Source organism: Anoplolepis gracilipes, chromosome 10 (genome assembly GCF_047496725.1).
Source record: "Anoplolepis gracilipes chromosome 10, ASM4749672v1, whole genome shotgun sequence".
Taxonomy (NCBI): domain Eukaryota; kingdom Metazoa; phylum Arthropoda; class Insecta; order Hymenoptera; family Formicidae; genus Anoplolepis; species Anoplolepis gracilipes.
Genome location: NC_132979.1, coordinates 7159682 through 7181243, shown reverse-complemented (window position 1 = coordinate 7181243; position 21562 = coordinate 7159682). Strand labels below are relative to the sequence as shown.

General features: G+C 27.9%; 3 protein-coding genes across 4 annotated transcripts in view; 2 read left to right on the top strand and 1 right to left on the bottom strand.

Moving 5' to 3' along the window:
• The window catches only part of Flo2 (flotillin-2), a 63102-nt gene that overhangs the window by 38026 nt on the left and 3514 nt on the right, over positions 1 to 21562 (bottom strand). The gene's annotated exons all lie outside the window — the stretch shown is intronic.
• Positions 1558 to 3994, top strand: LOC140669891 (glucose dehydrogenase [FAD, quinone]-like). The gene is made up of 2 exons (XM_072900087.1): positions 1558 to 3398; positions 3487 to 3994. The coding sequence occupies exons 1-2, from the start codon at positions 1602 to 1604 to the stop codon at positions 3634 to 3636; spliced, it is 1947 nt and encodes a 648-aa protein (XP_072756188.1). The 5' UTR covers positions 1558 to 1601; the 3' UTR covers positions 3637 to 3994.
• LOC140669894 (glucose dehydrogenase [FAD, quinone]-like) lies at positions 9044 to 19621 on the top strand. Of its 2 annotated transcripts, XM_072900090.1 has the most exons (4): positions 9044 to 9335; positions 10777 to 11008; positions 15636 to 16157; positions 17090 to 19621. In XM_072900090.1, exons 3-4 carry the CDS (start codon positions 15653 to 15655, stop codon positions 18373 to 18375), a joined length of 1791 nt encoding a protein of 596 aa, XP_072756191.1. In that variant the 5' UTR covers positions 9044 to 9335; positions 10777 to 11008; positions 15636 to 15652; the 3' UTR covers positions 18376 to 19621. The 2 variants fall into 2 exon arrangements, with proteins under 2 accessions (XP_072756191.1, XP_072756190.1); XM_072900089.1 differs by lacking the exon at positions 10777 to 11008.

Genomic DNA, 21562 nt, shown 5'->3' with positions numbered 1-21562 from the left:
AACAATGATTTAACGTTGGATAACCATTTAGAATGAAATTCGATTATTATTAATTATATAAATCTTTTTATTATAATTATGTTCTCTGCTCCCATTTCTGTTACACTTGTTTTAAAAGAGTTTTTGAAATTAATTTCTTCTTACACAGTGCTAAAATTTAATTACGTCTGAAGATCCTTGTATAAAAAATTATTCCTACTAAAAAACTGGAACTTTAAAAATTTATAGATAGTATTTATGGATAGTAGTATTAACTAATACAGTTGCTTTATAATATTAATAGGTAAAGTATCTTGAAACCAACTTCTTGCTTTTTTTTGTACAGTGTTTAAATATCTTGGAATATTTTCTTAAGAGCAAATTCTCTGTTTAATTTAAAGATAATTTTTCAGCCAAAATAAGGCATTAATTATTTTCGAGTGAAAGACAACCAAAAAACAAGGTTTTTTCTCAAACTAAACTTTGTAGAAAGATAAAAAATTATTAAAACTACATTTTTCAGATAATTCCAGGTAGAGTTTAATTTAATAAAAGTTAGTAATTATAATATACTAGGAGTAAAATTTAATAAAATACATATATACAGTATATGTATATAAATTTCCAGTTTTTGCATGTATTTCAAGTTGTAACAATAAATAAATATTATATATTTAAATTTCAAATTATTATGTCGGCTATAAAGTACATAATATTTCACTTGCGATTATTATAAAAATATTTGTATAAACTCGAAATTTAAACAATACTTATACATAACATCTACTGCAATTATAGTTTTGTATAAGATCAATGTCCATAATTATAATTGACAGCATTATTGAAAAGAGTGCAAAAGAAGAGTAGAGCATTTAACGATTATAAATTTGTTAATAGTACTAAGTAATAACGTTATTAGAATTAGAAATTGTAATGTTAAAAATGTCTTTGTAATATCGTGTATGTTAATTCGATGTTGTAAGATATAATTAAATATGTTTTAATCACTTATTATAGATTTACATATTAATAATTGAATCTAATTAAAAATCAATACTTTCATATTAGTAAGTATTTAATTAAATAGTAGTATCTTGTGTCACGTTATAATCAATTATTACTTATATATTTCGCGCTTAATATATCTATTATCTATATATTTATTATACTCTTATGATTATATGTATATAATATGTAGCTTCTAGAACTTAGAATTATGATTTCAAAATTTTATTTTTTTTACATCACATTCATAATAATACGTTTAAAATTAAGAATGTGCTTTGCTTTATTTTTTTAATTTGAATCATATAAAAAAAATGATTATGATTAATATTTTATCAAGAAAGAAGGTAGATATTACGTTTTATGCATATTATTATGTTTTTTGCATTTAAGTTCTTGGAGTTAATTGACTTGCGGTGTGACCTTCTTTTCCTCTTGTTACTATATGTGTTGCGTTAAATAATATTTTAGAATGTGTGTGTGTGTGTGTGATATACGTTTGCGTATACAGTGACACCTATAAAACATGGATCTCAATATAAGTATATATTGAAACGTCCAAGCGCAGTTCACTATTATTGTGCCCCACTCGAGACGTTTAAAAGCCAATTGCAAGGATGTTGAGGAAGGTGTCGAGACTCTTTCGCCTTTTCAGTGTCGCGGCAATAATCGTTCCGATGCAGTCAGACGGACAATCTTTACAGGAACGGTATCGTAAGCTTTACGGCGATGGGAATCCATCGAATTTAACAAATATATTAGGGACGGGTATCGGTCTCTTGAACTTTCTAGATCAAGGTCAACGTGATTTAAATGGAGAACTGCCAGACATGACTCCTAGATTCGGTGATAAATATGATTTTATAGTGGTTGGTGCTGGCACGGCCGGAGCTACGTTAGCTGCAAGATTAAGTGAAATACCTCAGGTTAAGATATTGCTGATCGAAGCTGGAATTAAGGAAAATCTTCTCATGGATATTCCACTAAGCGTTCATTTCCTACAGCTAAGTAATGACATTAATTGGAAATATCAGACCAAGCCATCCAAGAAATATTGTCTCGGTATGAATAACAACAGCTGTAATGTGCCCAGGGGAAAAGTAATGGGCGGTAGTAGCGTGCTAAATTACATGATTGCCACGAGAGGCGGCGCCGAGGATTATGATCGCTGGGCTGAAATGGGAAATGAAGGCTGGGCTTACAAAGACGTTCTCAAGTACTTCAAGAAGCTGGAAACAATCGATATGCCGGAATTGCAGTCGGACACTACCTATCATGGAACTAAGGGACCACTGCACATTAGCTACCCGTTATTCCATACACCACTAGCAGAGGCTTTCTTAAAAGCTGGCAAAGAATTAAAATATCCAATATTAGATTACAACGGGAAAAATATGATAGGATTCTCATATATACAGAGCACGATTGCCAACGGCACACGTATGAGCAGTAACAAAGCATATTTGCACCCCATATACAATCGAAAAAATCTTCACGTGACTCGTGAGAGCATGGTGAGAAGAGTGTTAATCGATCCTCGTACAAATCGAACGATTGGTGTAGAGTTCACCAAATATGGCCGAATCATTTCGGTGCTCGCGAATAAAGAAGTAATATTGTGTGCAGGTGCCGTTGGTTCGCCTCAATTATTAATGCTGTCTGGCATTGGACCGGCTAAACAGCTTACTAAACTCGGTATAAATGTTATGCGAAATGCGCCAGTGGGAGAAAACTTAATGGATCATGTGGCCTTCGGCGGACTAACGTGGATGGTAAATGCATCAGTAGGTATAAAATTTGCCGACATAATAAATCCAGTTCATCCATATGTAGCGGATTTCCTACTAAGGCGAACGGGACCAATTACTATTCCGGGAGGATGTGAGGCTCTCGCTTTCATCAATACTAAAGATTCAAAAAAACGCAGCGGTTTGTCGGATATGGAATTATTGTTTATCGGTGGTGGGTTCAAAGGAGATATTCTTCTTCCGATTGTAATGGGTTTTAATTCTCAAATGAATCAAATATGGAATAAATACTTAAATAAAGACGGCTGGTCTATATTGCCAATGTTGTTGAAACCAAAGAGTCGTGGACGGATAAGATTACTAGCTAATAATATTAATGTTAAACCTGAGATTGTGCCAAATTATTTTGATAATGCGGAGGACGTCAAGACGATGATTGCCGGTATTAAGGCCGCGATAAAAGTCAGTCAAACGAAGGCGATGCAGACATTCGGTTCACAATTCTGTAATGATACTTTGCCCGGATGCGAAAAGTACGAGTATGATTCCTATGCTTATTGGGAGTGTGCAATCAGAACGGTCTCTTGTACCATCTATCATTTCTCCGGTACTTGCAAGATGGGGCCGAGAAACGATCCAACTGCTGTTGTCGATCCAAAATTAAAGGTATTTGAAAAAATACAGTATTTACAAACAATACAGTAAATATTATAATCTAGAATGTTTAAATATGAATTTACAATGTTCTGTATAGGTAATCGATATTCAGGGACTGAGAGTAGCAGACGCATCCATCATGCCTGAGATTATAGCAGGGCATACAAACATACCTGTTTATATGATTGCCGAAAAAGTGGCAGATATGATCAAGGAAGAATGGGGATATTTGCAGAAACAAACGTGATATTTTACGAAGTAATAATAATAGTTTACACGCATAATATTTATGAAAAATCAAAATTGCAAATAAAACGAGTGCACTTAATCGATAATAAAAATAACGAATGTAAAAAATATAAAAAAAGTATTATTTGAATTATTTCTTTTAAATTATTTTTATTAATTTTTTGCATATTATATTTAAATATATATTATTAAAACAATTATTTTATTATTACTTGTAATATTTAAGTATGAGGAAAGAAAAAGATTAGAATTACAAAAATATTGTTTCCAAAAAAATATAAGTATTTAAAGTTTGAAAAGTTCTGATGTGTGCGATTAAATATTTATACATTAATATTTTTTGTAAATGTCAAGAAGAGGAGAAAAAAGAAAATAATCACATAAACATAAATACAAAACCAATAAACAAAATACAAAAAAATACAGTTGATAAATTACAAGGTTATTCGTATCTTCTCAATCATTAACTTTAAATATTTGATATTTTTTAAGAAAAGTAATGATATGTATATTAATTAAACTCTTATTTAAAAAAGTCAAGTGAAAAATTTAAGGAAAAAAATATAAATAGACAATCAAAAAACTAAAACATTCTGAAAAAAAATAGATAAGATCATATATTTATTCCCGAGATATTATAAAAGTACTTGTATTTCTACAGTCGATATTATCAATCATCATTTTTATTATTAATATCGTATGCTTTCTTTGAGGATATTTTTTAAAAGTAAACTTTGTTTTGGGCCAAAAGGCGAATAAGCATTCTAACGAGTTTTCAAATGACATTTGGCTTGTCATTTTCTCATTGTAAAAAAATTTCCTTAAAATTTCTACTCCTTAACTCTATTATTTTCTAAGTTATCGAAAAAAAACGTGATTTTCAGTTTTTATTTTTTTCTATCACAAATATTTTAGTTGATTTCACATCAATTTGTTTTTCTAAATATTTCTTAACAAAAGAGGCAAAAAATTTTTTTATTGAGTAAAAATATAGTTGGTTATTACTCAAAAGTTGTTTATTTCGAGTTGTTATTATTGATAGTTGTTTATTTCTCGAACTGCCCACTAAGACGTATTATTTCATCATTATGACGCTACATTGATGTGTGTACTTGATATGCGCTTTATAATTTGCTCGCTATAGTTGCGAGTTATTGAAGGATATCACATCTTGCATACTTGCATACCATTAAGAGATTCATTATAAGTATTTTTTTCTGTTGTAATACTGATGATCCAAAAAACAGACCGAAACGTTTGTATTAAATAAATTTGCTTTTATTCGTAAAAAAAAACTTGTGTTTTAATTTGCACTCTTATACCCTCCGCTTGGCTCTTCTACTCTTTTTTTTTCTTATCTTTAATAATTTGGAGTTGAGAACCTTATTAGTTTTTATTATTAAATTTATACTGTAACTATATGTATCCTTTAACTTTCTTTCAGTTTATCAAATGTTATTTTGGTTATGATTTGGTTATATAAGAAAAATAGATCGGTTTAAAGTCCATTTGTAAATTTAAATTACGCAAATATTTGTTAAAAAGATGCCTTAGTCATAACATTATACCAACGCATTTAAATAAGATTGTTTCTTATAAGCAGTATTTGCGTCATTTTAGATCTACAAATAAATTTGCATATTATATTAATACATTATAAGAATTATTTGATAATAAATGTGATAAATAAAAATATAATTTTCTGTACAAAAATATATAAAAAATATATAATTAAAAACAAAATCAGTCGCTTTGTAAAAACAAACTATAGAAAAGAAAATTACATCCAAAGAAGCTATTTTTTTATTAGTCCAGTAGCAGGGTACGCAAAAAGAACTTTCAATATTGTCAATCGATTTACTAAGAGCATGTTACAAATCAAAATTAGCAACGTACATAAATGGATTCGCAATGTTTATGCATAATTGCAGACTTGCGCGCAACATAGCGCACATTCTACTGGATTCCATGTATAATAACCTTTTTGCTGCACAAAACAAGTCTCTGTTTCTACTTTGTGAGCAAACGTAATAGATTAGAGAAAAAGGTAAATTAGTTTATTGCTAAACAGAAAAAGCAAATTATAAATATGACATTCGGCCGATTCGATATTTTTGTGCGTGATCCGCGGTGTGTTGTCAAATCCTGACAGGGAAACAGCGTGCAGGGTTGTCCAAGAGTACCGAATTTTCTTTTAAACCTTTGGACGTTCTTATTCTTCGCCTTTTATCATAAACAGCAAAATTCTCCATCTTTTAATAACCACATTATTTTCTCTTTGCATATTAAGGATCGAACATTAGCCGGTCAATACTATGCTCAATACTTTTGATAAATTCCGTAAGAATTTTTTTCTTTATTCATACTCGGCAAACAAATTTATTTTTTAGTTCCAAAACATCCTGAATGTATGAAGGAATATTTTGTTTTGAAAATGGATTTTTGAATCACTTCGATTCGTATTGACTGGCTAATGTTCGATCCTTTGTTCGCCAGAAGTCTTTGAATTGTAAATGAATTGGCATTCATAAGTTTGATAAATTGATATTTATTATAAGTTAGAAAAGAAACAATCGATATGAATTATTTACAAGATGAAAGAGATTAAGTGGAATAGATTGACATCCGATACTACGTATAAGTCGTTAAAATATACCAACGAAATATTACGGAGAACTTACAGGTAAAATTTATAAGCCGGGCTGTCCAATGCAAATTATTATTTTTTCGGTAAATACATCAACTGGCAAAAGTTTTGCAAACTCGAAAAAAATAGAGATACGATTAGGAAAATATTTCAAAAAATAGAGATACGATTAGGAAAATATTTCAAAAAATTCCCCTCCCTCTCCCCACAGTTTTTGAAAATTAAAAAATTTATTTTATTGCAGATCTTATAGAACTTAAATAATCACAAATTTAACCATCCGTATTAGCTTCATGCCGCGGGTTACTCATGGCGAGTTTTTTCTCATAGAGACAACCATGAGTTATTAATAAATAATAAAATACATATTTATATATTAAAATTCTTATATACTTTATATTGATCTCTTCCATTTTGTGAGTAATTCGTGTAGATTATTTCTTTTCTAACTTATAATAAATGTTAATTTGTCAAACTTATAAATGAGCCAATTCATTTATCAATCAGAAAGCCTTCTGGCGAACAGAGGATCGAATATTAGCCGGTCAATACTAATGCTCAATACTTTTGATAAATTTTTTTCTTTATTGATACTCGACAAACAAATTTATCTTGCAGTTCCAAAACATCTTGAATGTATAATGGAATATTTTGTTTTAAATGGATTATTTTGTTGAGAATGGAATTTTAATCACTTCTTCTTAATATGCAAAGGGAAAATAATGTGGTTATTAAAAGATGGAAAATTCTCTTGTTTATGATAAAAGGCAAAGAATAAGAACGTCCAAAGGTTTAAAAGAAAGCTATTTTTACGTATCCTGTTACTAAATTATTAAAATAGCTTCTTTAGATGAAATTTTCTTTTCTATGGTTTCTTTACATAAAAGCGACTAATTTTGTTTTTAATTATAGATATATTTTTGTAGAGAAAATTATATTTTTATTTATCAGATTTATTATTAAATAAAAATTGCACTAATTTTTAAATACCGATTGTTTCTAATAATGCGATATTGTGTACTAATGTAAAGTACATTATTTCAAGCAATAACAAATAGATCGAAAATTTGCAAATATTATCAATGTACACATATATAATTCAATACAATACTTTTAAGTGATGATTTTATTTAATTTCTGATGGTTTATTTAATTTTTTATTTTTATTATTTTAAATCTATTGAATTTAAATCGTTTAAAATCAAAATAATTAAAAGAAAAATATTTTTTCAATTTACTGTACACGTTATAAATTCCGTTATAATTTTTAGCCAACAAGAAGAAAACGAATTTAACTGGTCTGACTGGTCCAACTGGTTTCATAAAAAACAAAAAAGAATTAAAAGTCCTGCACATAAGAAGATTCTACAATGATGTTTACTGGAATTAGCAAAGCTTATAGCATTTAATTAAATTATTTTTATTTAACAATAAGAATGTACGTAAAATTAATGTCTTTATTAATTTATATTTTTGCGAATTCTAAATGTCTGATAGCATTTATTTTGTTGATAAAAGATTTTTTCGAGACACTTGAAAAATGACGATACTTGAAGAATCATCTATACGCGCAATCTGAAGTTATTATTACATAAGGAAAAAAAGTAGTAGTGCAAATGTTATTGTCTGTTCACTGGTCGGAATTTAAAAGTGAATGACCGTATTGCAAGTTCAAGATGTACATATATAGTTATCAGATTTTTGCGAGTGAACAATATCATCAGAGTGTAAAATTTACGATTAGGTCAATAAACCTTTATGGCCAAAATTTTTAATTTTTAAAAAGAGGTATGTGTGTGTGATAATGAATCTCATTTTAATGTATGTCTTTTACTTGTAAAAATCTGAATATACTGTATAAACATCTCGAACTTGAAATAATTTTCAATCATGGCCATTATAATAATATTACACAAGATAAAGTAATTATATATATATAAATATATATATATATATATAATAAATATATATTTCTCATTGGATTGTCAAATAAACACATTGATTTGTTTGATTATACATTGAGTGGATTTTCTCCAATTCTTTTATCGTTAATTGCTACGCCAGTAATAATTTTTTGTTAATAATTTAATTCGCTTATCAAATTCCGATTAATAGTTAAAAGACACGTTTAACCGGTTACAATTACTTTCCCTACCATAACATCGTAATATGTACCCGTAATTTCAAGGTTGTGCGCATAGATCATGTACAACACCTGTATAACAGTTTCATTACCGAACTGCTATGTATATATTATTTACCAACAATTTCTTTGTTTTTCACAAGACAAAAAGCGTAATCAAAAGTGCTCAATTTCTCCATGTATATCTTTCGTCATATACTATGTTTTTGTCTGATCATACAATATATTGAGTGGATTTTCTCCAATTCTTTTATCGTTAATGGCTATGTCAATAATAATTTCTTGTTAATAATTGTTACAGTAAAACTAAAATATTTCGTGTATAAATAACGTGTTCTGGTTTGATTTACATTTTGTGAGTTATATTTTTTCAATAAAATTAATTTCAATCATTATTATCTAAATAGCGTCAGAATAATTATAATTGTAAGTAAAAATTGTAAACGTATAATAAAATATCATCGTAAAGATAAACATGTTATAAACGGCTGTAACTTGGCTTTCATATGTGTATTTTTCTTTTTTCTTATTTGTTTATAAATTTCTTATATTTATTTTTTAATTTTAACAACCGAATTATCTGTTCCGTAACAAGCTCTTCATTATTATTATTAAAAGCACGTAATGTGCGTGGAACAAAAAAATTATATGGAGTTCTGATGTATAAACCGCTCACGTGGTAGCTTATAAGAAGGGATTTTCAGTCCAAATATATTACTCAAGCCCGATAAGTATTACGTGAACGAAATGAGAAAGCGCATTTCTCTAGCGAGTCTTGAAACGGAGAGTTGTCAGTCGTAAGCATTCGAAGTGAAAAATCATCGTACTTTGTCGGAAACATCTTGACTATAGTGCAATTAAAAAGAGGACGATACGTGAAAAACAACTTCCTAGGTACTCATTAATGGTACGTATTACTGAATTACAAAAGAATTATATAACTTCACGATTGGTATGTCAAAGAATAATTGAAAAGATATGTGTCTAAAAGAAGAATCAAGAAAGTAATGACAAATAATTATATTATGCACATATCATATGTGTTTCTAAAAACAGGATTATAGTGCGTAATATTCATCTATATGTGTTACCGTAAATTTGATTATTTTGACAATTACATAATTAGCAATAATAATCAATGATTTTTTTAAGTTTAATAAATTATATATAATTATAAAAAAGTATATAATTATATAATTATATGATATTATATATTTATATATATATAAATATATATATATTTTATAATTATATAAATATATATATATATATATATACATATAGCAAATATAAAATTTATAACTATATATTATATTTAAATAATTATAATAATATAATTATAAGTTTATAAATTTTACGTATGTAAAATTGACAAAAATGACACTTTAATGAAATTTATTTACTAACCATTTGCTAATTATGTATAATTATATATATATATATATCTCGATATTTAAGCGTATTTACAAAAACATAAAGGGGTGTAAAGCTTGAAATCGTAACTTTCAGGAATGAGAAAAAAAAAAGATTTAAATTTCGCATTTAATACAAAATACGTTTAAATATTTTTGTATTCCATAATTATTAGATTAATTGGTATGCAGCTTTATTATAGGATGGCGTATAAAGTTTTCATATGTCTAATACTCATTTTAAAAAAAGATTGAGATTACGTCCCTATGATACATTTCCATAACTTTTGAGAACGAAAATACCGATTGTTTTTTTTTTTTATTAAAGATTACTTAAAAGATGAGAGAAAAGTCACACATCAATATATGAGAGTTTATGACCTGAAAGAATGCGGAACCATATTTAGGAATAAACAACATATGCATATATATATATAAAGAAAGAAAGAGAAAGAGAGATGTGTGTGTGCGTGCGTGTGTATGTGTATGTATATATAAAGAGAGAGAGAGAGAGAGAGAGAGATGTGTGTGTGTGCGTGCGTGCGTGCGTGCGTGCGTGCGTGCGTGCGTGCGTGTGCGCGTGTCGCGTGTGTGCGCACGCGCTTTGATTATCACATGGTTGTACGTTTTATTTGTTTTATTAATTAAAAATATATTTTTGATTGTGACAAAACAATATTTACAGACACTATGCAGTAATTCATGATATATTGGAGTCAAAAAATATGATTTGCACAGTTGGAAAATTTGTGTTTTCTGTTAAAAATTTTGCTAGTTAAAATTTTTATGTTAAAATTTAACACATTTGCTTGTTAATTTAACATATTCCTGTTCTGTTAATTCAAGTCAACTGTTAAATTATTAAAATAACTGAAAAAAAAAAATGTAAAAATAACACAATGTGCACGTATTTTTAATTTTACATTATAAACATAGAGGAAAAGCGGGTATTCTCGAACAGCGGGTAACTCCGGACATTTTAATATCTCTAATAAACTGCGTAAAAAAACAAACAAGACGTTAAACATGCCTGCCTCAGCACAGAGCAATTGCAAGTCAGTAATAATACGTACCCCAAGCGGATCAGATGTTATAATCAGTTTTATTCCCGTTAAGAGTGATATTACGACGCCCATCAAATTTTGTCGATGCTTATTGTTCATTAAATGTAAGTGCTGTTACATATTTTATTGATTTTAATATTAACAATTAAATATAATTTAAGATTCTTATATATTTAATTAATTCTTTTTACATTACACAAATTAATTAATAAATATATTAGATCAAGTCAATCAGGTATTCTCCCGGACATTAATATGGCGGATATACCTCCGGACATATTTATTAACTTTAAATTATAAAAATAACACATTTTACTGTTCTAATTATCAGTTTATACTATTTTAATGTATTAAATAACATGAATGTATTTATTTTAGATACAATTATAATTATTAATAAATTATATATATATATAACATCGCCTTTATATATGTATAGATGAATTTGTTGCTAAAAGTAAAGATACTAAACGTGCTAAAGGTGCTAAAAGTATTACTAAACAACGCAAAACAAAACAATCAAAAGTTTTTCATCAAGATGAACATCAAGACATTCAATGTATTGTTTACAGAGAAACCTTCGAAGAAAACTGGATCCAATGTAATAAGTGTAAAGAATGGATACACAAAGAATGTGTAGACATTAATTCTTCAAATATATGTTTTTATTGAGATGTTTGTAAGAACGAATAGATAATTGTTGAAACATGTCCGAGGCTACCCGCCATTTTTTGACTGCTCAAAAATAGCAGCAATAAGTTATTGATTTTTTGTTCTAAGATAGTTTAAGAAAAATGTTCAATTTTTTGTTTATAATAAATAAAAAAAAATGCAAAGTTTATTTCAAAAGAGTAATTTAATTAAAATCTATTTATTATATATTATTTTATGCGTTTTATTTAAGTGTCCGAGGCTACCCGCCTTTCCCTTATTTCGAATTATTAGCGACACATTATCTGTTAAAATTTATAGAAAAAAGTGTTGAGTTTAGTCTATAATATCATATAATAGTGACTGTTAATATCGTCAATTCTCAACGTGATCTCGACGTGTCTTGACGTGTGCCTCACAAATATCTTTTTAATAATTGTTATTTTTTATAAATGTTATAATGTATTAAAAATTTTCTACAATTCCATAAAGGTTGTTCCAGGACTACCAATAGAATGACAGATTTTGTGCAATATTTTAGGAAATATTATATAATAAATAAAAATGTTCAGATAATAGGATGCTTAAACCTCTTTTCATTTTACATCAATATTCTTTTTCGGTTTATATACAAGCAGCATTAAAATTTTCGTATTAATTTTAAAGCTATTTGTAAATTGAAAAAGAATACTTGTAAAACGAGAAGCAATTAAAATTTCCTACTGTAACATCGACATTTTTATATTATATTTCTTTAAAATATTTCACAGTATCTGTATTTGTAAAATTTCTTATATTGGCTCGGGAACAATCTATGTAATTGTAAAAAATTTTTAATTATAACTTATTTATAACATATTTATAAAAAATAACAAAAAATTTTTCAACATTTCTGAAATGTTAAAATAACTATGTAACATATATAACATGTTACTTTAACATTATTTTCTCATTAAATTTTTACCCAAAAATTATATCAAACTATGAAATTTATATTTATTTTTATGTTAAAATATAACATAATGTTACTTATTAATATATGCCTAATACGTTAAATTAACAGAAAAATTTTTCCAACTGTAATATGATTTCTTATGAAATAAGTAAAAAATGTACACAAAACACGTTGCATATTTTTAGAGTTCTGTATAGTCTGTTAAAATATTTTATATTTAATTATACATTAATATTTGTGTGTGTCTAAAATAAAATAAAATAGATAATAATTAAAATAATAAAATTATATATGTTCATTTTCATAATTTTTTTATTTACATGATACTACGTACACTATTTACACCGTTACAATATTAACTGATATTGATATTCTCGTTCACTTTTCCAAATGTGACAAAATACAGAAAAATACATTGCAAATATTCCTAATATTTGAGAAGTTTGTGGTAGTAATGATTTAATTAATATGTATCTAATTATTTTCAAGAAAAAAAAGTATAATCTTTCTCCCTCACCTGTTTCTCTCCCGCTAATGATATTTTACAAATCGCCAATTATAGATAAATAAAGATGCACTATTTTTACGTACATTTTTCTTGTCATTAAAAAATTAAAATAAAAGTCGAGTTTTTTCTTTATTAATTTAAAAACGTGCATCTAATTGTGAAGAGTATCACAGTGATTAAAAAAGATTGTAAAAAGCATTATCTTTTAAAATACACTAGCAATCAAAATTATCGCATATGTAACTTTATGTAAAATTTTGCATGATTTCAAATAAGCATAACTGTGTCAAAAATTTTTTTATTTTAAAGCTTAAAGTCTCTACTTTACAAAGTCATAAAGCGTTTGTTCGCCGTAACTCCGCGAAAAAAATGGTATCAACCTAAATTTTTTTTTAATTTTCAAAAAAAAGTCGAAATTTTACGATAGTTGTCATGATATTGGCGAAAAAAATTTATTCCACCCCGTGGAGTGCGTCAAATTATAAAATTTTTTTGGAAACGAAACACATCTTCACTTTTAAAAGGACGGCAGAAGAGGGAAAGGGGAAGTTTAAAATCTAAGAAATGCTTTTAAAATAAAGACTTTAAATTTTAAAATAAAAAAAATTCTCAAATACGACCATTTTTGACGAAGTTACGCTTATTTAAAATTATATAAAATTTTGCATAAATTTACATATACGATAAATTTGATCGTCAGTGTATATCAACAGTTCTTATAAGAAAATGACTTGTTAAGAGTAAAGATATAATAATTATCTGACCTGATTTAACTAGTTTGTTTAGCTTGCAATCACATCGTTTCTTAGATGAATTCAGACAAATCATCAAACAGTCGTACACGAATCTAACTGTATAGTGGTTATTGAGCACTCGAAATAAAACTTCAAGCTCGTAAACTGAATAAAAGCATTCTGCGGTTTTCATCTCTGATTCATCGAACATAATACAACTTTGTTATTTTTATAAGTACCTACTTTATAAAATGCTTGTCCTACATATTTATACATACGGTATCATAAATCCTCTACATACGCTGCGCGTATACAGAGTAAGTAGTTTTAAATAAAACAATAAAATATCTCAAATATACAATTAAAGTTTTATGAAAATCTTCTAGACTAAAAATGTTAAAAAATGTCAAGGAAAACAACTTTCGAAATTTATTTTTTATGGTAATTTTCAATGTTATATACATATATAATTCAACACTAGTTTCATACATTTTTTAATAAAAATATAAATTTTACAACTTTTATAAATAAAATTTTTATTTGGTATTTTCAAAGATATTTATTATATATAGAAAAATTAAATTTTTATTTGGTATTTTCAAAGTATTTATTATATATAGAAAAATAAGATAAAATATTCTCACTTATAACTTTACAACCAATAAATTGTATATCGAGGACCCAATCTCGTGTAAATGTTATGTGTGTATGTGTGTGGTGTGTGTGTGTGTAGGTGAATGACTGAGAAAATGAGTGAGTAATTAATAAATGCAAGAAATGTGTGGTTATTCATGATAGAATATGTATTTTGTAATCTACAAGGTTTATTAAAATTAGTGGTTAATAATATCTTTGAAATGATATTTGCACTCGACCATGAAAACAATTGTGAAAGAAAGATATTCTCTCTTGCACATCTGAGATTTGTCCTTTCATGCGTCTGTGAAGCTGGCAACACATTCTAAAAATATCAAAAAAATACTAACAAAGAGTTTTAATAGTACTTTTCATAGTTCTACAGTTCTTGATAAAAATTGAAAAGAGTTGCGCATTCCTTGCATTAAAAAACAAAAATTGACAAAATGCCGTGCTAACTTCGCGAATTTAGCACGACACTCTCCTCTCTAAAGTACTAAAACGAATTGAAAATTATCATTTTTTAAAACAATAACGGAAACTTTGTTTAAAATTAATTCTAATGCATAGAACTCTTGCAGAACTGTCAAGAACTACCGTTAGATCTGCCGAAAATCATCAGCGCGACACATTTTTACTAACATAAGTGTTGTGATGGACGTAATTATTAAAAATTGTTCTAAAAATTAATTGCTGGAATATCGATTTGAAATTGTATATATATGTGAATCTCAATTAGAACTATCGGGAACTCTTGATAATTTAATAATGATAATTTTCAATTCGTTTTAGTACTTTAGAGAGGAGAGTGTCGTGCTAAATTCGCGAAGTTAGCACGGCATTTTGTCAATTTTTGTTTTTTAATGCAAGGAATGCGCAACTCTTTTCAATTTTTATCAAGAACTATAGAACTATGAAAAGTACTATTAGAACTCTTTAGTTAGTATTTTTTTGATATTTGTAGAATGTCGTGCCAGCTTCTGTCAATGTGTGTGTGTGAGAATCGATTTTCATAAATTATACATGCTTACATTTTTAAGTTATATATATTTAATAACATTAAATGGGAGGTTTTTATTTTGTTGAAATGCAAAATGCATTTTATTTAACTAAAACATATGTATATCTTCTTTTTTATTATTTGTTTTCACTTTATGCACGCTTATTATAAACATGTACACACGCACATGTGTATACATATATCTGTATAAAAAATGTGTTTAAAATGATACATAGTAATTTTGCAGAATTATAACTGTACAATATGAGAATTTTACTGCCGTTCATCATCATCGCATCAACCTACGGTGCTAATACCTTCCTAAATCTCGTCAAGAATTATGTTAATCCAAGAGAAGAGATCGAATTTGCCAAGTACGATTTCATCATCGTCGGAGCTGGATCGGCAGGTTCTGTATTAGCTAATCGTTTGTCAGAAAATAAAAGGTGGAAAGTTCTGCTACTAGAAGCGGGATATCCTACAAACCTACTCAATCGGATTCCAATACTAGTCGGTTATTTTCAATTAACTGATTATAACTGGGGATACAATGTGGAACCTCAGAAGGACGCTTGTTTGGGAATGATAAATCGTCAATGTTCCTGGCCACGAGGTAAAGCTTTGGGAGGTACGAGTACTTTAAATTATATGATCCATACACGTGGAAACAAGTTGGATTATGACATGTGGGCTAAAATGGGCAATGTCGGCTGGTCCTACGCGGATGTTCTTCCATATTTTATAAAAAGTGAAAGATTTAATGTGTCAGGTAAGTCCATTTTTTATTCCTAACAACATAGTGTAAAATGTATCCAATTAAAGAGAATGCTTTCTCTCTATCGCTACTATTTTTTATTATATATAAACGCAATTAATTTGTTTTTTTTTTTTTTTTATTTAACAATGATATAAAAAATTTTCGAGAAAAAAAGTATTATATGCACACTATATTATCTTTTTCATTTTATCATTATCATGTGAATCAATATTAATAATTTTATATGCAATAAAGTGCAATATAATAATTATTATGTATTTTATTTGAAGATTTGCATATATATATATTCCAATATGTAATTATAAATTCTATAAGTATTTTCAGATATTTAGATCTGATTATGAAAATAGACCTAGCTGAATATGATTGTATAAAGATAACATCACGTCAAATTTGGAAATGTGTATATATATATATATATATATATATATATATATATATAACCAGATATTATTAATTATTGTGTGCATAATTCTTTATTCTAAATTGTAATTATCTTATTGCTATTATACATTTATAGATAGCTGATATAAATAACTGTTACATTTATAGAAAGAACAGATTTTTTTTTTATAAAAGAATATAATATTTTTCACATGCATGTGACTTTGTTGCTAATTCTTGGAAAAATAATTTTTTAACGATTATATCAAGCCTTTTTCAAGCACAAGAAATGAATTAATAAGAATTATTTTTCGTCTATGTATATTTTCTGTAAACTCTTTGTATCTAATCTTCAGATTGATTTTTCGAATTAAATTATTTTAAAATAAAATGTATAATATTTCTATATAACAGAAAATGCATAATATTTCTATATAAGAGAAAGCAATCCTGATATTTTGATTTGTCTTACTAGAATGAAATATATGTTACAAACGCTATGTAAAATCGAGACTCATAAACGTTATTTCCATACTTAGGGATCGAGAACTCTCCATATCACAATAAAAATGGTTACATATGTGTGGAATACGTACCATATCATACGAAGCTAGCGACGACATTCTTAGAAGCTGGTCGAGAATTGGGATATGAAATTGTGGATTACAATGGTCACGATCAGATAGGTTTTTCGTATATTCAAGTAAACATGGATCGTGGAACACGATGCAGCGCTGACAAGGCTTATCTTAAGCTGAATCGGCCAAACTTAGAAATTATCACCGGTGCTAGAGTAATCAAAGTATTGATCGATGCCGACAAACGTGCGTACGGTGTTGAATACGTTAAAGACAATGTGTGGAAGAAAGTCACTTGTTCGAAGGAAGTTTTACTATCCGCCGGTACGATTGATTCAGCCAAATTGCTAATGTTGTCAGGAATTGGACCTAGAGACCATCTGAAGGAATTAAACATCCCCGTGATTCAAGATTCCAAGGTCGGTTACAACATGTATGAACACATCGGTTTCCTAGGACTGACTTTCATGGTAAACCAGAGCGTATCATTACTGCAGAACAAGTTACTAAATCCCAGTATATTACTGGAATATCTCCTGCATAGGGACGGTATGATGACGATTCCAGGAGGTGCCGAAGCGCTGGCATTCATCAGAACCAAGTACGCTCCTGACGAAAGACCTGATGTCGAGCTTCTTTTTGTATCTGGCTCTATACATTCGGACAATGGTCAGGTCTTGAAAAAGGCCTTAAGAATCACAGATAATGTATACAACACTGTCTTTAAGCCGATCGAAAATCAGGAGGCCTGGTCAATCTGGCCTATCCTTCAATATCCTAGAAGCGTTGGTCGTCTTACATTGCAATCAAAGGATCCGTTCGAACCACCAAAGATGGATCCAAACTTTTTCAGTCATCCGGCTGACATAGAGATTATCTTAGAAGGAGTAAAACAGGCTATCAACATATCCAAGACTGAAGCTTTTCAAGCTTACGGTAGTCGACTACACAACATAAAAATTCCAGGTTGCGAATTATTCACGTTTGCTTCCGATGATTATTGGCGTTGTGCTATTAAGCATCTACCATCTATGATGAATCACGAAATCGGAACCGTCAAAATGGGACCTCAAACAGATACTTATGCAGTTGTCGATCCACAGCTAAGAGTGTATGGTATTAAAGGACTTAGAGTAGTAGACGCTGCGATCATGCCTACGATACCTTCTGGTCATGCAAATGCAGGAATTTTTATGATCGGCGAGAAAGCCGCGTTTATGATCAAGGAAACTTGGAAAAGCATATGAGATTACATTTTTTTGTTTCTATATAAAGCTCAAATCAAAATTTTCTATGTAAAACTAAAAAGGCTGCAAAAATAGTTTAATGATAAAGAACAATGGTATAACACAGCAATAGAGACGAAAGCAATTTTAATAAATACATAATAGAATTATATAAGTCGAGAGAGAATTCAATTTGCAAGCAATTAAAAGATTCTACGATAAAAAACATAATCCTATAAATAAGTTTCTCTTATATATTTTAAATAAGTATATCGATTATTTATTTAAATTATTTGACGAATAAAAAAAGATAATTGATTGAATTTTTAAGCTTCAAGTTGAATTTCAAGATTCATATTGTTGCACTTTTTCCGTGTGTCTAATTGGTGGACAATGACAGGTGAAAATTTGACAATGACAAAATTGAAAAGTGAATATTAATTCAATTTGTTGACAGTTTCTTTACAATTCGGTGAAGCGTGCATTATATGCTACTTCCAAATAATAAAAATGATAAAAATACATGTTTAAGCAAATATAAATTACTATTTTACTGTAATAACTATTATAATTCCAGAAATAATATTTTTAATAAACTTGTAACATATTTATTTATTACAAATAATTTTTATCAACTGTCATCTTTGCATCTATCATCGCACGCAAAACTTAAAGTTTATTCAACATTATCGACCAATGTACATACAAAAGATGTTATTTCATACAAGAAAATTTTTTATCAACGCAAGGACTTATTAAAATGTTAATGGAAGAATAAATATCATTGAAATTGCGTCTGTGAAGCTGGCATGACATTCTATAAATATTTAAAAAATACTAAGAGTTCTAATAGCACTTTACATAGTTCTATAGTTCTTGATAAAAATTTAAAAGAGTTCCGCATTCCTTGTATTAAAAAATAAAAATTAAAAAAATGCCGTGCTAACTTCTCGAACTTAGCACTCTCCTCTCTAAAGTACTAAAACGAATTGAAAATTATCATTTTTTACAAGAGTTCCCGATAGTTCTAATTGAGATTCACAAATATATATAATTTCAAATCGATATTCCACCAATTAATTTTTAAACAATTTTTAACCATTACGCCCAGCACGACATTGTTAGTGAAAATGTATCGCGCTGATGATTTTCGACAGTTTTAACGGTAATTCTCGACAGTTCTGCAAGAGTTCTATGCATTAGAATTAGTTTTAAACAGAGTTTCAATCATTATTTATTTTTAAAACAATTTTTAACAATTTTATGTCCAGCACGACATTTAGTAAAAATGTTATAACTGCTGAAAATCATCAGCACGACACATTTTTACTAAATGTCGTGCTGGACATAATTGTTAAAAATTGTTCTAAAAATAAATAATGATCGGAACTCTGTTTAAAACTAATTCTAATGCATAGAACTCTTGCAGAACTGTCGAGAACTGCCGAAAATCATCAGCGCGATACATTTTCACTAAGTGTCGTGCTGGACGTAAATGTTAAAAATTATTTAAAAATTAATTGGTGGAATATCGATTTGAAATTGTATATATATGTGAATCTTAATTAGAACTATCGGCAACTCTTGTAAAAAATGATAATTTTCAATTTGTTTTAGTACTTTAGAGAGGAGAGTGTCGTGCTAAATTCGCGAAGTTAGCACGGCATTTTTTCAATTTTTATTTTTTAATACAAGGAATCTGGAACTCTTTTCAATTTTTATCAAGAACTGTAGAACTATGAAAAGTGCTATTAGAACTCTTAGTATTTTTTAAATATTTGTAGAATGTCGTGCCAGTTTCACAGACGCATTGAAATTATAATATTAAATTATTCTTTTATAATTCTAATATGATAAACTTGAATGACTGCTATGTATCTGCTCATAAAAAATGTTTGAATTATAGTACTATTCGAAGTGTGTACAATAATATGTTTCATTCTATTATTAAAATATCTCCGTATCACATGTTAATAAAATAAAAAATTATGCATTCTTCTTCTTTTTTACTGTAGACAATGAGTAATTACTTTTATGAGTAATTATTGGGTTCATAATAGAATTTAATTTAAACCATTTAATTTAATATTTATTTATTTTTAATATATATATGTTTACTGGGAATTATAACTGGGGATACCTCAGAATAATATTAAGAGATAAATCAACAGTGTTCCTGGCCGCGAGGTAAAACTAAGCAGTACGACTTGAAATTATATCCATAACGCGAGAATAAGTTCAATTATGACAAATGGACTTGTAATCAGTCAATTAGAAATAACCAACCAGTGGTCAATGACCACTTCCCTTCATTTTCTATAAATTAAAAGAGATAGACTATAATAAATACATATTAAATTAAATGGTTCAAATTGAACTCTATTATGAGTGTAAGAATCACTCATAAAAATTGTCGATGTTAAAAAACAGAGAAAAATGCATAATTTTTTTTATTGTAACACGTGATACAGAGATATTTTAATATAATAAAATTATTGTACTCATTGTGAATAGTGCTGTAATTTGAATAAAGTTTTTTATGAGCAAACACATTTATGTCTAGTTTGTTATATTTATTTTTATTTCTCGATAATTTTAGAAATTCAACCAACCCTTCTTTATTCATTAGACAATTTAAAAAAATAATCGAGATAAACTTGTTTACAGAATCATTTTTTATTTCAGAATTATTTAATTCTTGCAAATGAAAATCTTTCCTCTCGATACTGTTGACTCATCTAGATAGAGAAAATCCCATCTCTATTATTGTGTTATACCGTCAATTTTTAAAAGTGTATGCATGTATAAGATATTTCGAAATAACCGACAACAATATTTATAAGTTAGTAAAAATAGATAAAACATTTTGGAAACTACAATCCAGAAATATCGCGTTTTCTCGTTATATAACAATAAAGTTGTATCAGAAACATTAAAAATTTTGAGTTAGATTTTAAGGTCCGTATTTATAATTGTTATTCAATTCTTACCTTAAGGAGGTTGATCAGTTTTGCAGGAGCAATAAGAAAGAAATGTTTATGTTAAGTACACGTAATTTTTTTATTACAAATTAGAATCTAATTAAAAATATTCAATTAAAAAAATTAAGTTTTTTGTATAATATTTAATTATGTGATGTATAAATGTATGAAATATTTGTGAGATTATAAGTATAATGAAATATTTTTGATATAATTCTTTTTTTAAT

Coding starts and splice junctions, on each gene's coding strand:
- LOC140669891 (XM_072900087.1), top strand. CDS start 1,602: ATGTTGAGGAAGGTGTCGAGACTCTTTCGCCTTTTCAGTGTCGCGGCA. Junction 3,399..3,486: donor TTGTCGATCCAAAATTAAAG/GTATTTGAAAAA, acceptor TGTTCTGTATAG/GTAATCGATATTCAGGGACT.
- LOC140669894 (XM_072900089.1), top strand. CDS start 15,653: ATGAGAATTTTACTGCCGTTCATCATCATCGCATCAACCTACGGTGCT. Junction 16,158..17,089: donor TGAAAGATTTAATGTGTCAG/GTAAGTCCATTT, acceptor TTCCATACTTAG/GGATCGAGAACTCTCCATAT.